Raw genomic sequence first — 13051 nt, 5'->3', positions numbered from 1 at the left:
GGGGGGGGTGGCACCCATATACAAAATACTTTAAAATCTAACATTTGCCCTTAACTAAAAAAGTTTTATTAAAAAGCTTTAATCAATACTGCCTTCAGTGTAAATATTTCTTTGATATCATTATTCATAGTTATACCAATATGCATCGTTTCTATGAAAATATAGCTATTTTTAAGAAACCTTTCCATCTCTATTTTTCACCCATTGAAGCTTACACCACAGTATTAAGAGGAAGTGATGAGTACACTTAAGAAAAGTTAAATATGATAATTTATTAACACTTGTTTTATGGAAGTGTGTATATGATCGAATAGTTTACATAGTTAAGGAGGTATCAATATTTTTTTCAAAAAAGGGGTTTTTAATGGGGAGGCATAATGTTGTCAAGGGAGGCAAAAAAAAGAGTAGGGGGCCCCCCCCTACACAAATGCTTTCGTACGCCCCTGTTTACTAACCTCTCCTATTCTTGTCTTAAAAGGTTAAACATAAAGTATAAATAATTAAACATAAAACTGTTTTGTACAACATACACTTCCTGATGGATCTTTTTTATTATTCAGCTTAAAGAATCTGAAAGTATGCATTTTCAGTAATTATATTAATGAATTCTCCCTCATAATTTGTATAAAAATTTATATTTTTAAATTCTTTATGTGCACTCCCCTCGGCGGAGTTGCTAAAGGTCACGAACCTATTAAAAGATGAGTTTAAAACGTTTAACATGTATTGTTATTCTTTCAACACAATATTTTTGACGCGTAAAAATCATTTTTAATTTTAGACACAAGGTGTTCTCAATGTAACAAAAGGCTTCGCAACTTCTCAGTAGTGTAACTAAGGACGTAAACCACATTAAAAGTTAAAGCTTATACTTTGTTCAACTTGTTTGTTCACATTTTTTCTGTCAACCATCAGAGATCAAAGACGATCTTACTTAGACGTCTCTCAACTGTCGTGTTTATTGGGACACCCTGCATTATGAACCTTAACATAAATGAGGGAATTTAATGCCCTAATTTTTTGCAGTTTTGTAGATTCCAATATTTTTGTCAGAACATTTTACTTCATGTGAGTTCTTTAAGTTCTCGCTTTGTATTCTGATTTCTTAAATCTAAATCTACACAAACATGTATAGACCCCTAAAAAGTAAACTCAGTAGTTTCGTTTAACAATACTCTCTTAATTTTCCTGCTCAGGGAAGGGTGGATCTTCAAAGATTAAAGTTAAATGCTTTAATAAGGGCGGCGCTGTGCATATAATCTCTTCAAGATGGATCTTGTTGATTTTGTAGATTAAATATCATCATATCAAATTCTGATTTGACCCTGTTAAAGAAACTGTCCCCGGAATTTCAAGTGACCTTCAGCTTATAAAAAGTCCACGCCCATTTAGTATCAACGGCACCCTTCAAACCTTTTGTGAGAGCAAAAATGATTGAAATATCTTTGTTTAATTAAAATTGATGATTACAAAATTGAATTTCATATTTATGCAGCAGGTTTTTTCCTCATTAACTGCATAGTTATAGAGACGTTCAAAATCGAAATTTTGGGTGGATACGTTTTCAAAATTGTTTTTTTAAATATTAAATAAGGACGACCAAAAATGTAAACAAAATTCTACAGTAAACTAATAAGTGGCTTAGGAACAGGTGGAAAAAATAAAAATTAGTTTTATCATTGAAAATAAGTAATCTTATTCAATTATTAGTTTTTATAATCTCAGATTATTTACAAACATTTTCTGCAGATTTTCCGGAATTTTTATTGAAAAGATTATATTCGAAGAATTTGTAGAAATCTGCAAAAAAAATTCATAGAAAATTAGAAATTAAAATATAATGATAAAAACAAAATAATTGATTCTGCAGCATTGATTTATTGGCAAATTTCAATTGAGAAATATGTTCTAAACATCTAATTAGTTTAATGTATAATTTTTGTTTTATTTTTCGTCGTCGTTATTTAATGATTTTAAAAAACCCGATTCTGAAAACGTATCCACCCAAATTCATAATTTTGAACGTCGACTTTGCGTTCAAACTCAGTAATTATAAATCGTGGAAACGTTTTATATGTCTCAAGAATTTGTCCCTTTAATGATTACAGTTGTGCACCGGGTATGTAACTTTTTAAATCTAGTCAACAGTCCCTTTAATTCCATATTTCTCCTGTGACCCCCCCCCACACCTGATCTCCGTCTTAAGAAATAAAAGTGTTATAAATTCAGAGGAAAATTATCAAAAAAATCTCTCTTTGAATTTATTTCTAGTTCTGAGCCAATGATAAGAAGAAGAAAATGCGAGAAAAAGAAAGATTATATCTTTGATCTATATTTTATAAATACTGACAGCAAGGGCACTCCTTAAACACTCAAAATGAAAAGGTTATTACCCCCCTTATTCACCACAACCTCCCCTTGACCCCCCCCCTTACTCACCACTTCACACACCCCGGTCCCCTCCTCGATATAAAACATATCGAATGATAATCTGAATACTAAAACTTGTTTATAGATCTAATTTTGTATTTAGTTTTCCATAGCTCCTGGATTAAAGGATTAAACTTAGCCCGCCAAATACAAATTATAAACTAACTAAAGCTTCTGAAAAGCAATATAATTTGTTGGCAGAAGTGCTAACCTCAGAATTTTACTTCTAAAATTATAAGTTTACATTTAAATGCCAAACATTGTTTCAAAGATTAAAGACGACCTTCAAGCTGTCTTGCTTTTTCATGTTTCACGGGACACCCTGTAAAATAATTGAAAATCAAAACTGATCAAATCACAAATGTAAATCTCAACACATTTAATCTTTGCTTTTGTTTTAAACTAACAACTCTAACATACCCCACTGTATTTAAACTTTTCCCTAAGGGTTGATCACAGGGTTGATCTAGGTCGGGGAGCCATTGAAGAGCATCGTTTTGAGACCCGTTTTTAAACATTCAAAGTTTTTAGGCTTTTTAAAGGCTTTACAAGAATCTGACATTTAAATCCTATTTAAAACAGCAGGCTAGACAAGTTTGCTTCTTTGTATTATACAATTTAAAAATAATTTTTGCATCTCAGATTCTTGTGAATCCTTTAAAAAGTCTAAAAACTTTAAATGTTTAAAAACGTGCCTCACTTTGGGCAGGAGTCAAGATACTGCAGAGTTACCGATTCGGAATAAGACACCAAATCTAACAAGCAAGATTCTAAGAGAAACAAAAAAATGTAATCATGTAATAAAATTATGAATTTCTATAGAATAAGTTGACTATCTTATTAATAAAACAATGGTGTGCAACGACGAAAAAAGTAAATTATATGTGTGATGATTAAGCAAACTCATTCGGTTATACGCAGAAAAACGCAGATTAAAGTATTATCTACGCACATTATCAATAGAGTTTTGATGAGCGTGGAGCAGCGCGCGGAAAGGTTTTGCTCGCGCAGTTGAAAGATGCGCACAGATGTTTAGACCATCTTCAGCCCTTGCAGGGGGAGGATAGGATCAGAGCAGAGAATAGTCTTAGGAAACAATCCATTTAATTTCACTATTTTGATGTTAATCGAGTGGTGTGGATTTTAATGATGATAATGATAATGATGATGATAATTGTAATAATGTTGATGTTGATGTATTGGTTGATTCATTTATTGATGTTTATATGTATGACATATTTATATTTATAATGAACATTTTGTCACTAATGTTGTTATATCTGATATTGTCCGTTGATATTTTAGATGATGTTGATGATGTTTATGTAGATGGTGATGTTGATATTGATGTTGATGTTGATGTTGATGTTGATGTTGATGTTGATGTTGATGTTGATGATGATGTTGATGATGATGGTGATGGAGATGTTGATTTTGGTGTTGATGTTGATGTTGATGTTGATGTTGATGTTGATGTTGATGTTGATGTTGATGTTGATGTTGTTGATATTTATGTTGATGTTGATGTTGATATTGAAGTTGATGTTGATGTTGTAATGCTGATGTTGATGTAGATGTAGATGTAGATGTAGATGTAGATGTAGATGTAGATGTAGATGTTGATGTTGATGTTGATGTTGATGTTGATGTTGATGTTGTAATGCTGATGTTGATGTAGATGTAGATGTAGATGTAGATGTTGATGTTGATGTTGATGTTGATGTTGATGTTGATGTTGATGTTGATGTTGATGTTGATGTAGATGTAGATGTAGATGTAGATGTAGATGTAGATGTATATGTAGATGTAGATGTAGATGTATATGCAGATGTAGATGTAGATGTAGATGTAGATGTAGATGTAGATGTAGATGTGTGAATAATAACAGTTCAGTTTGCACCATGGTCTTACTATAAATCTATAAATCAGGGTTTTATTATGATCGTAGGTTTTAAATTAAGAAATTAGAAAAATTATCCCTAAGAATAATATTGATGAAAACAATTTCGATCAAATCTTTTCATGACGATAATGATTATCGTGAAAAAGAAAATCAAGGTTTGTCATAAAACTCATAAAGATGGATTAATGAAACTAATTTTTAAATATCATTATCCTGATAATAGTAGAAATCATGATTATTCTGTTGGATAATGATGATTAATAATGATGATGGTAATGAAGATTATTAATTATGATGGTAATGATGAAAATGATGATAATGGCGATGCTAATAATTAAAGTGATATTGATTTTAATAATTATGATATTTAAAATGATGATAATGATGATTTTAATCAAAAATAATGATGATATTGGTAATGATACGACAGATGAATTAAAGGATGTTTTAGGAAGTTTTCTCTGCATATAAAATCGACAGTATGACTTATTACGTAAGTTTTTTGATTTTTGATTACTAGTGTTTTTAGGTCCCAATAATCTTTTTTAAATTACTCGAAAAAGTGCACCGGCTTAAAGTGTTTAATTTTAGAAGAGTCCGTTTAATTAATTTGTGTCGTATGATGGTTCCGTTCGGCGCAAAACTGGGTCGAATTTTAAAAACTTGTCTGCTTACTTTGAACAATTGATCATTTATATTATTCTATTCAAATCTATATTGCAGAGAGAAAACAATATTGATTAGAAATTACAATAATGCATTTTTAATTAGATTATTATAATGTTTAATATATTTTAAACTATATCTTAAAGAGGCTCCTGAAATTTGAAGCCATTCTAATATTCGCCTAGGTTTAGGACTGGTATACACCTTGGATTTCAGAAAGTCCAAAATAAAATCTAAGTGGGTTCAGATTCAGATTCTGATTCAGAGATTTTCGAATATTCGCCATAGTTTTAAAAAATATGGAACAATTGGACGATAAAAACTTACGATTTTTGGGTCACCCTGTATATCACAAAACATTTTTTACAATGTGCTTTTAAATTTACACAATTAACTTTAAACCGTGCATGGACAAATTTAGCAAATACTTTTAAATCTTCGCACGAAAGGAACTAAATACTTATTTAACACTCACATTTTCTACCTTGATATCTTATACTTTGCTTGTCTGTCTGTTTGTGACCGATAAACGTCAAAACTGCTGAATAGATCTGGCCTTCATTTCTTGTGGGACCTCACATGATCCTATAAATGCATTAAGACAAAAGCTTGAGAAACATATACAATATAAATGGACCAAATATTATGAATTTGAACTGTATACAGCCGGTTCAAATTTGAATCCCCTATTCAAACCCTTTCTTAACCTTTAAATTTGAATCGGTGGTTCAAATTTGAATCAGCAGTATAGGTAGTTTAGCGACGTAGCTCAAATTCATTAAATTCAGTCCCAAGGATGATTAAATCTTAGCGGAAACGACAACGACTAAACTTTTGAATCACAAATATTGAAAATTGAGATGAGAGTTAAACCTGGATAATTTGAGTAGCCTGCTGTCTGCCTGTCATGTTAACGAGCGTAGAGTAACATTTCAATTTTCCTACGCGCCTATCACGATCCTTTGAGTGCACACCGTGCAGGGATGCTGTGTATACTATTGAAGAAAAAAAATGTTCCTATTTGTTAAATGATGGTTTGAAAATACATTAAAAGATAAGATAAGGAGGGTGGAGGGGGAGGGGGGGTGCTGCACTCCCCTGGTTATACATGTTTAAAGGTTAAGAAAAGATAAAATATTCTGAATATTGACGTTGAACGTGTTTAAATCAATCCAAAAGATGCGTAAACTAGCGGGGAACAATTTTATGCGTACATTGTATACAGCTGTATACGCATTCANATCTCCCTTCGAGGGAGGGGGTGCAGCTGCAGAGACGCCATTGAGCCCCGCGAAATGATCTCCAAGCCTTTGGATTCGCAGATAAGTATTTAAAATGACCTGGCGCTACCCCTACCTTTTAGAATGGATATCATAGACGAAGTAATATTTAAAAAATTTTAGAAAAACATTTAATATTTTAATAGTTATGCAATGTTTTTTGGATATTCCAGAAAACACTGCATACCTATCTAAAGATTAAATATTTTCTTTAAAAATGTTATTTATTACTCTATAATATCATTCTAACGAATAGGGGTAGCGCCAGGTAATTACAAATACTCATCTGCGAATACGGAGGCTTGGAGACCATTTAACGGGGCTCATGGCGGCTCTGCATCCCCTTCCTCCCCCTTCACCAGTCTGATGCCCATTCAATGAAAGGTTATTAAATAAATGATATATACTTTGTAGAAAAATAATCTCAGCGGTTAAAAAGTTTTTAAAAGTAGTTAAAATAAAGATGTAAGCGAAAAAGTACGAATTTAGTGTTTGAACAAAGCTTAAATTTGAGAAAAAAGTTGTATCTTATTCTAGACTGCGCAGAGTCTAGGCTAGATCTCAACCGCTCATTCAACCGCTCCCGCTGAGTTTTTTTTCTACAAAGTATATATCATTCTTTTAAGAATTTTTAAATTAATTGCTCGTAGATAAAAATAATAAAATTAAATCAAAATTATCATACAAGGTTAGCAAAGTAAGGAGGGACAATAAAATGGGATGAATTCAAGTATTTTTGTTGGCGTGTGGAATTAAAGAATTAATTTTTTATGATGAAACACGAGTTTGATCGTCGTTAACGAACTGATCTCGCTCTTGAACAGTAAACAACCGTTATCAATCGTTAATTAAGCATAAGAAATTGCGAATCTTCAGAAACAAAGAATACAGCTAAATATTATCTTGATTTACTTTGAAAAGTAAGATAACATGGAATTGAAAACTTTTTTTTTGCTTTGCCTTCGAAGAGTTCGAGAAATTTCCAAAACAGGAGGTAGCTTCCCCGTATTTCCAATACAGGAGGTAGCTTCCCCGTATTTCCAAAACAGGAGGTAGCTTCCCCGTATTTCCAATACAGGGGGTAGCTTTCCCGTATTTCCAATACAGGAGGTAGCTTCCCCGTATTTCCAATACAGGAGGTAGCTTCCCCGTATTTCCAATACAGGAGGTAGCTTCCACGTATTTCCAATACAGGAGGTAGCTTCCCCGTTTTTCCGGGCACCACCGTACGTCCACCCCGTATTTCTCTACGGGTGAGAAAGGGTAAACAAACGAACAAGAACGATATAAAAAATAAGAACGTGCCAAGCCCTTCTTATCAGATATACAGGGTGTCCCATGCTAAACATGACAATCGTAAAACTATAAAAAAAAGTTTTTTTTTCTATCTAAGGAATTATTATGTATCTTGAGATTTTTAGGATGTTAAAAATTTTGTCATTTAAAAGGTTTCAAGGATCAAAAACGATATTTAGGTAGTTTTTTTTAACTGGTTCACCCTGCATCAAAATCTTCTAATCTCCCCTACTCTGAACATTCATGATAAAAATAGTTTATGGTTCGTCTTGCCAACATAAATATTTCAACCTCAGTATATAAATCCTTACATGAATTCACGCCTTTATATACAAATTGCGCAGAACGTTTTTGACTTAGAATTTTAATTCTTATTTAGCTCAAGTTAAACGTTATATTGAGTTTAACTTAAATTGCATATTGATTTTAACTTAAACTTCATATGAGTTTAACTTAAAGTACATATTGAGTTTAACTTAAAATTCATATTGAGATTATCTTAAACTTCATATTGAGTTAAGCTTAAAGGTAACCGCCAAAAAAATTCTCCAAAAAAAAAGTTTTCGGAAAGAAAGTCCTAAATTTTGGAACTTAAAAAGTTCTGTGGAAAAAGTCTTTGAAATGAAAAATTTCTGGAAATAAAGTCCTGTAATTTTGAGACTTTTTTCTAGGACTTTTTCTGGTTCCAGTATATGATTGTATACAAAAAAGTCCTCTTACAATAGAAAATGCATGGGAACAAAGGATGTTTACAACCATTGGGAAAAAGGGGCCCTGGCTTTAAAACACCCCTGGCTATATTCAAAATATAGATGTATAGAAGAAAAGATTTTTTTTTGTGAAAACGTCCAAGACTTTTAATCCTTTGATCTTATTTCCTGAGACTTTATTGAAAGTCCCCATATTTCTTTAGAAAGAAAAGTACCAAGCATTTAAAACTCAGGACTTTATTTCTAGTGGCATTTTGTCTTGGGACTTCAGAAAATTGGGACTTTTTTGCCAAAGTTTTTTCCAACTTGATGGAAAAAATAAAAAAATATTAAAAAATTTAATTTTTAATATTCTGCAAATTTAGTATTTCTAAAATTTTAAATTATATTTTGTGAATTTTTATTATGTTAATTATTGTATTTGTTCTAGGTTGGGATGGTTACATTAACAGCAGTACTGCTTCCTCTTGTGTTTTCACAACAACAGTACTGCGAGTTCTCGTACAAGCATACAATGTGCAGTACACAGGTGCAGTACATTTAAAGTACTTATTTCAAGACACTGATGAGATGTTATAAAGGATTTCAAGACGGTAACTGTCAAAAAAGTTTTCGGAAATAAATTCCTAAACTTTGGCACTAAAAAAATCCTTGATAAAAATGTCTCTGGAAATAAAGTCATTCCATTTTAAACTTTATTTGTTTTGGTTCCAATATGATTTTATACCCAAAAGTCTTCTAATGGTTAAAAAAGCATGAGAATAAGGATGTTTACAACCATGGCAGAAAAGGGCTTGATATTAAAATACCCCTGGCTATATTTTATATGCATATGTATAGAAGAACATTCCTTTTTATAAAAAGACTTTAATTCCTGTGTTCTTTTTTCCTGAGACTTTATTGGCAGCCTCCATATTATTTTAGGAAAAAAGTCTCCGGAATCTAAAACTCTGGACTTTATTTCCAATGACATTTTATGCTAAGTTGGGATTTTTTTACCAAAGTTTTTATTTCCAGGTTATTTTCCCCGAAATTTTCCTGTGACTTTCTTACATAAATTCTTTGAGACATCATACACTCATGGATCAAAGGATAAATTGTTGGCGCGGTCCGCCATGGTGAAGTAGCTTGGCTGAAATTTAATAATCATACAGCAGCATATACATTTATAAATTCAGATAATCAATCAATCTACCTGTATATGGTTTAGGGTTATCATAAATGTTGCGCACAATATTTCTGCAGTATCAGCTGTCCACAGCGGGTTTATTTATAGTGACTTAGGCCAAATATCACGTTGTGTTTCTTCTCAAAATTAACAAATTCTACTGGTTTGATAAAATAATTCACAATAACAATATTTCTTTTTCATTAGCGCTAGTGTTGGCATATTTGACACTGGACATTTTTGTTTTACACATATAAATATAATCTAAAAGATTTTAAAATTAAAAACAATTGAGTCGACCCCCCCCCACATCCAACCAAGCCCAAAGCCAAAGGGGGTCAAGATGACATTATCAATTTAAAATATTGGAAACTTTTGATTATTTAAAGATACAAAAAATGTTAATTATTTTGAATTTTGAACTTCTTAACGTAAAAATTACCTTTTAGATAAGTCATTGTAAATCAAATTTCGATAACTAATTCCATATATGTTTGGACAATCGAGTAACCGAGTATATATAGTCTACTTAAAAAAGGTTTTTTAAAATATATTTTTACAAAATTGAAAATTTTCTTCTTTTTCTTATTCTGTTTTTTAGCTTTCTGATAGTATCTACGGGCATTGCACAAATTTAGTTTCTAATTTTCAAAAAAGATTGATAAAGGAACTATACTGTACACATAGAGAATAGAATATATATTAGAGAGGAATTTACTGGAAAAAAATGTAAACGGCCATTTTGTTGTACTGTTTCCATACTGCAGGTGTACTTCAAATATTTATGCTATATAACCTTTTGGGCCCTGGAATATCATTTTATAGAAAATCTAAAATTAATGTTAAAAGAANTCAGCTTTATAAGTTCAACTTTCAATGATATCTTTAGTGTCCATACGTATTGTAATGACAAGAAGTCCAAGTGAGACCCATACAACTGTGAAACAGGAAGACGATATTTGTATTTGTTATAAAGCTTAAATAGTTTCAGCAGTTGCCTAAACACCTATTTAGCAAGTAAAATAGAAGTGAAATCACCGGACGATTGCCCTATTTTATGCCCTTTGGACTAGTTAAGTTCTTAACTTGAATCGTCTTTTAATTCCACAGTTTCATGGGCGCCACTGTATTTTTAAACCCTAAAAATTGCATTAATGCAGGAATCATGAGATTTAGTAAATATGACAGTATTTAAACTCCTGAATTCAAAAGTTTCACTTACAAGAGCATCGGCTTAACTCATTCAAAAGTTCCTTGCTCACCATACAAGTAATTTTAAAATCTGTTAAGTTTATGGATACTCACTCACTGACCTGCGCTCCCCCCCCTGACCCTACACCCCTTATAGAGATATAAAGATAGGACTAATCCAAACATTTATTGCACTGTTCTCTCTCATGCAAGTATTTGCATGCAGAGATGTCTACATCTTACATCTTGACCTGCGCTTAGGTTGTTCCAAAAATCCGCGCTAAAATCTTTCTAAGAAAATTTGTAAAATCATGGTTCAAATTTCCTACAGAAAATGTTAGGAATTAGGTTTTAAATGATTTAGTAAAATTGATGTGAAATTAATATAGTTGAAATACTTTTTAACACCAATAATGGTTCTCTGCAAAATTAAATCAACTCTACCCTTGAACACTGTAAATTGTATTTACATTAATTGCACATTAAACCTTGCCGAGTGTAATAATAAACATGTCCGAGGGTCTAACGATAATCAAAATATCAGTTTTCTGGTTTTTGTCAAGTCAAAAATAACAACTTGTTAATAATTTGTTGAATGTAATGAATAAAAATCAAATCATGTAGATCTAGATATTTTTTTATTAAATATTTAATAGTTTAAAGTTTAAACCCCAAAACAATAAAATGACGAAAATCTTATAAATTCCTGAACTATTCAGACTCCTGGTCCTGCTTGCAATGGAAATATTCTTCGCCGGGGGGTCAGCTCAGAGGAAAAACAAATAATCTTGAATACTCATAACAGGTGATATATATATGTATATTGTTTTCAAGGAAAGTGACCTGAGTCCGAATTTAAAGAATTTGAGCCGTGGCTTAAATTTGAGACGCGGCTCAAATATCGTTAGTTCCATTTAATATTGTATTCAATGTTTCAAGATTTAAGCCGGCGCTCAATTAAAACCGGTTTTTGTTGGATTTGAGACGCGGCTCAAATTCATTATATTCGTACTCTGTTGAGTGACAAATGACAATGTTATGAAACCATTTGAAAAGATTTTTTCCCTCTTGTCTTCTTGAGTTTTAAAGAATTACTGGGCGCCTTGTCTGATTAAGTTTGGCATAATGAGCTATCCTTTACTCTCATTCAACATTTGTGGTTTCTTCTTTAAAGCTAAAAAACTGACGATATATCCAACATTACTGATCACGAAGGAGATTCTGAGAAAATGCAATCACGCATCAATTTTTAAAACCAAACAGACGTTTAAAGGGAATGTAAGCGTAACTTCAAGTAACCCTCTATGCAAAGATGGCTGCAGTGCCAGATTTACAACTGTTTATTTTATTTGCGGTTTCTCTTCTCTGCGAAAGTGACTTGCGCATTTCTTGTTTATAAGAATCAATGGAGAAACTCACGGAAATAAACACTATTTGAGTCAGAAAAACGACGGTATCTTCCACAATTTTGATAAAGTTAAAGTTTCGAAGGTACCGTTGTAAATCGGGTGAATCTTTGCATGGAAGGTCACTTGAAATTACGCTTACAGTCCCTTTGGGCCTTTAAGTGTCGCAACTCGGAACTAGTGATGGGACACACGGGGTGTCCCACGAAAAATGACAGTTGGTGAGTAGTTTTTAATGTCTTCTTCCATGATACTGTATTAGTTATTCAAGACTTTTTACAGTTTTTTTCGCTAAACAAATCTTTTAATCAAATATATATTTGTTTGATATCAATTTTACTATAACATTACTGCCATTTAGTATTTCTTGTCATTATCTGAGGTATCAAACAACTTGACAAATTATGGCAGAAGACATTTTAGACTAATCACCAACTGTCATGTTTCGTAGGACACTCTGTACCTTGTTTTTTTCTGCGTCGTTCTGGACTTTTGAGGTTTTGGGACTTTTAAAGACATCAAAAAAATACTATAATTTCTAGCATTTCAAAACTGTCTTCTGTAAAAGTTTGTTTTCTATAAAACTTGCAAAATTTTTATCCAAAGAGAAAATATAAAGGAAAAAACGACAGTTTCTCTAAAAATCAATTTTCTAAAATTCAGGTTACGTGCGATTATTGCGCGTGGTGAGGAGAAAAGAGGTGCACCGGGTCCACAACCGCCAGCTAGCAATATGAAGATTCTGGTAAGTAAAGGGTTAGACAAAATTCTGGTAAGCCAAGGGTTAGCTATAATTCTGGTAGGTAAAGGGTTAGCCAACAAGTTCTGGTAAGTTTACGGTGTAGCTATTATTGCAGTAAGTAAAGGTTTAGACAACATTCTGGTAAGTAAAGTGTTAGACAACATTCTGGTAAGTAAAGGATTAGAGAACAATCTGGTAAGTAAAGGGTTAGAGAACAATCTGGTAAGTAAAGGATTAGAGAACAATCTGGTAAGTAAAG

At 32.1% G+C, this 13051-nt stretch overlaps 1 protein-coding gene across 1 annotated transcript in view; it reads left to right on the top strand.

Moving 5' to 3' along the window:
* The window catches only part of LOC111696123 (venom allergen 3), a 29417-nt gene that overhangs the window by 5473 nt on the left and 10893 nt on the right, over positions 1-13051 (top strand). The window contains exons 2-4 of the mRNA XM_023465672.1: positions 8716-8814; positions 11364-11449; positions 12714-12795. Of these exons, the coding sequence (XP_023321440.1) occupies positions 8716-8814; positions 11364-11449; positions 12714-12795 (267 nt within the window). The remainder of the gene's footprint in view (positions 1-8715; positions 8815-11363; positions 11450-12713; positions 12796-13051) is intronic.

The sequence above is a fragment of the Eurytemora carolleeae genome, unplaced genomic scaffold (genome assembly GCF_000591075.1).
Source record: "Eurytemora carolleeae unplaced genomic scaffold, Eaff_2.0 scaffold203, whole genome shotgun sequence".
In the NCBI taxonomy this organism is placed as follows: domain Eukaryota; kingdom Metazoa; phylum Arthropoda; class Copepoda; order Calanoida; family Temoridae; genus Eurytemora; species Eurytemora carolleeae.
Note: the sequence above shows the minus strand (reverse complement) of the source record. Positions and strands in the feature narration are given on the sequence as shown.